Source organism: Gavia stellata, chromosome 7 (assembly GCF_030936135.1).
Source record: "Gavia stellata isolate bGavSte3 chromosome 7, bGavSte3.hap2, whole genome shotgun sequence".
NCBI lineage: Eukaryota > Metazoa > Chordata > Aves > Gaviiformes > Gaviidae > Gavia > Gavia stellata.
The window spans coordinates 21,131,287-21,135,652 of NC_082600.1; the positions used below are offsets into that span (position 1 = coordinate 21,131,287).

General features: G+C 40.7%; 1 protein-coding gene across 1 annotated transcript; it reads right to left on the minus strand.

The window, feature by feature from the left end:
* Positions 1-551: 551 nt before the first annotated feature.
* Positions 552-1,631, minus strand: GPR65 (G protein-coupled receptor 65). Its single transcript, XM_009822005.2, has one exon. It carries the CDS (start codon positions 1,603-1,605, stop codon positions 568-570), a length of 1,038 nt encoding a protein of 345 aa, XP_009820307.1. The 5' UTR covers positions 1,606-1,631; the 3' UTR covers positions 552-567.
* Between the last annotated feature and the right edge of the window lie 2,735 nt (positions 1,632-4,366).

Sequence of the window (4,366 nt, forward strand, 5' to 3'; positions counted from 1 at the left end):
GCATAAATTACAACATGAAATTAGAGAGAAGATTTACCTCCCTCCCTCTGTCTGCTCCTTTGTCAATTGTTTGAATGATCTCTGTGTGTGCATGCTTCATTCACTTCTATCACAGTACTGATTTTAAAAAAAAAATCCCTTTTGGGGCTCCTTCCCAGCTAAGCTTTAGATTTCTACTAAAACTGGAAACCAAATGACTAGGGTAAGAGCACTTCAGCCTTCCTCCAGCTGAGTACGTGTGTACCCAGAACATGGGCTAGCTAGCAAGCTGCGACAGGAGGCAGTTCTGTGGGTAATCCTAAGTAATTCTGTCAGTGTGTCATGGTCGTCTTTCTTGATTGTGCATTTGTTTGTTGACATTGATTTATGTACCATGCCCGATTTAAAGATATGTATTCATGCTCCATTGATTTCATTGACCCTGTAATAAGTTCTTCTTAGCTCCAGCTACCGGTTTCACTTAGATTAGTATCTGTGACTTTTGGGGTATTTCCTAGGTACAGACTGGGGAAGAATTTTTCTTTCTTTCTCCTTTAGGTTATTCGATTTTGCTTTGAATGTGCTCTCTCAGGCATTTTTGACAGTCTCCGTTTCACAGGAAGTTCTGTAGGTGATCAGTGCACTGCTCTTTGTAGCAGAACCGCACGGAGCATGGTCTTTCGCTTGGTCTCCCTCACGTTTTCGAAGGCACAAGCAACACCTGAGCAAATTCCGTATGTCTGTTCGTGCAGTTTCACTCACAAAGCAGTAAAGAATGGGATCAGCAATGCAATTCAAACTCATTAAGGCCTGTGTGATTCTGTAAACCTTATACATCAATGGCAAAAGCTGTGGGTCAGTGGTGTAGGGTTCTTTGATGCTGCGAATAAGCAATATAATGTGATAAGGAGTGAAGCAAACAATGAAAGTAACTGTGATATTCAGAATAAGTTTCCTCACTTTTTTCTTTTCTTCATCTACTGTGGCTTGACTACACCTCACTACTTGGTAGATTTTATGGTAGCAAAACACAATGGTTATTAAAGGGAGCAGGTACCCTGAGCATATCCGGAATAAATTTATCCATGCCTGCCACCATTCCAGGGGGTATTTATCATAGCATAAGGTATGATTAGTGAAATTGCAAGGATCATTGAATACTTCTTTTTTCACCAATATGACTGAATTCAAGATGCTTTCCAGAAGCCAAACAGTTATGCTGACAATCAACGAAAATCTTCTTGTGCGCAAGTGCTGGAGCTTCAAGGGGTGAACTAATGCCAGGTACCTGTCAACAGAGATGCAAGCAAGGAACGCAGTACTGGTGTAGAAATTCATATACATAAGGAAGGCAGAAATCTTACAAAGCAAGGCAGAGAGCCTCCAGTTATCTCCATTCCAGGCATAATCAATCCACAGAGGCAGAATCAGAGAGTACAAAAGGTCAGCCAGGGATAGGCTGAAAAGGTAGACTGCTAACTCATTCTTTTTCCTCACCTGAATGCAAGATGCATAGAGGGATATGCAGTTGATGGGAATACTGATCATCATCACAATGCTGTACACAAATGGAAACAAATACTTATCCAGGGTGTGATCATCATGGCACTTAGCAGTGTTGTTCATTGTCTATCTCAAGTAGTATTTTTGGGCTAATTCCAGCCTGGATGCAATAAAAAACCATCTGTAGTCTGACGGGTGGTCATCTGTTAGTTCTTCAGGACCTGGTTGGTAAAATTCCAGCCTTCTGTTACAAAAATGAAAAATGTCAGCTATAACAACAGCTTTGTTTTTTATGGGCTTCTTGGTGGGTGTCTTTTTTTAGAAGAAAGAAACTGTGTTTGTAGAAGATCAAAGGTTTTAAACACTCCTGGAGTTAGGAGTGCATAGGAAGAGGGGTAGGGTCCCGCAATCCCAGGTCTGTCTTGTGGGAGTTGAAGGAGATCAGAAAGTGCACCACAAATAACGGAAGTGCACTTTCTATTATTATGGTGAGCAGTATAGGGGTTTGGCCATACGAATATGGCAGATTTCTTACCCCCAATAACCTCCTTCCCTCTAAGTCAATGGAGAGACAAGGGTAGAAAGACAGGGATTCAGGTACTGCTAGATATTGGGATCTGCTCAGAAGAGGAGAATGTGTGGCTTGTATGTCTCCCTATTGCGAATCATTCTCTTGTCACATTCTCACACTTCCCTGCTTCCGCTTCCCTCCTTTGTATGTGATCCCCCAAGAACTTGCCATCAACTGTTCTATTCCAGCAAAGCTTACTGCATGTCCCAAGAACCCTCATGTGAAACCTGGCAGGGTATTGGGTTCCTGCATGCACAGGAGAATCTGCCAGAGTGTCACTTAGACTGATGTGAGGTGGAGACTCTCTGAATACAATTTTTCATTTACACTTCTTACCTCTAAGAATTGCAGTTGCCATGCATGAGTTTGTAAAACCATTAGCAATTAAGCTTATCTTAAGCACTACCAGGGCTGTGGGTGTCAACAGCTTCAACATGAAAATACCAGTAAAATGGCAGCCCTGACTAAAGCAGCGGGACTGGAGGAGTTGCATGCATGAGCCTTAGAAGCACTTAGAAGAGCTGACCTTTAAGTAAGAAAGGGCGTACAACCATAGCTATGAGACAGCTGGTACTCACTGATTATGTCACAGCTCTGACAGTCAGTAATTCTCTTCTTCAAAGAACTAATTATTAAGTTCAGGAAATACAAGAATGGGGAATATTTGTTGTGGTCCAGTTCTACTGCCAAATATACCCACTGATTCAGAGACTGCCTGTGATAACTCATCTGTGGTTTGAGTCTGGACTGCCAGCAGAGGAGGTGAAGAGGTTGTGGAATGAGTAGGTTGCAAGGTAGCACTATCTAGATCTGTTCCCAAATAGGAAACAGCTCAAAACGAAGACAACCTGGGTGCAGGGATTTTCCCATGTGGTAGGCAAATTCATTCTGCCTTTTATGGGTTTGATGCATGTATGTGTGTAGGTTTGTGGGTTTATCAGAGAAATGCAAACACTGCCTCTGTTGAGAGGTTATTATATGGATCTCTTTTCCATGAAAAAAAACTTTCATGCATATTCAGAAAAAAAGGAGCAATGACAAAACTAGTCAGAAAGCATGTATTTAATTTTACCAGCCACTGCTTTATTTGATCAAGTTGGCTAACTTTTTATAGTTAGAGCTAAATTCATTCACAGGCTTGAAAGATAAGGAAAATTCTTGAGAAGGACTTGCCAATTTGATCCATTGAGCAGCTTTACTTATATGATGACTGATAAAAAAAACGCAGTGTCTATATTTAAGACAAATACAAGACGTCTGCTTTTCAGTGTGGTTTAATAAAACCACAGAGTAAATAGGGCATTGTAAGTTTACCAGTATAGATAAGTATCACAAATGAAAAATCTAGCTCTAGAAATTGGATCCCAGGGTTTTGCTGACCCACTTCTCACCAAAAGCAAAGCAAACATATGCAGACTGACCAGATGAGTAAAAGATAAAATACCTACCTCTTCTTCTAATCACAATTTAGCATCTCTTTTCCTATGACAAGTATCTTCCTGTCTAACAGGGAAACGTGCCGTTTCAGAAGCATGTGTGTAATGTAGCAAGTGTATGAGGCAGTGTTTACTAGTCACATGACTGAGAAACTGTAATTCCTTCCCCCTCACCCACAAACTCTTTCTCCATTGTTAGTCAACTTGTTATATTATAGACTCATTATCCTTACAAGCTCCGGACTTGACTCCATGTTACTCACAACAGCTCCTCTCACAGTTACCTTTATCAGCTCTTTCATTATCTACTCACAGACCAACACACCAATTTCTTCATACCACCCTCTTTTCCTTCAGCTTTCTCTTTTTAGCTTGTTATTTCTAAAAGTTTTGCTTTGTTGATCTCACTGATCATAAGGTAAAACACTTGTCCTTATATTGCACTTGTCTGAATAAACTGCATGTTCTTTGGGGCAAGACCTTGCTTTGCTCTTCTGCCATCTGCCTTAAGGAACTAATATCTTAAAATACAACTGGCTAATAGCAGGCTGGGACACTGAAGATGGGATTCAAAGAAGAGAGTTGAGACCACTTGAAATTTGCCACCTTGGCAATTTTTTTCTGTCCTTCATGTGCACAGGTCACTGTACCCCATGGTTTTCTTTTCTTTTTAAAAAGTATCATCAATAGTTTCTATGAATAAAGCCCTGGAGGCTGTCTAAAATGCCCCAGGCAAACCATGTCCCAGCTTTGATGACACATTAATCCTACTTATACAAGGACATGCTTTCAATGAGAATAATAACAAGAAGTGTGTAATTCTGGCATGTATTCATGACCTATACTGAAGTGTGTCAAAGAGCCAGCAAATTAAGTA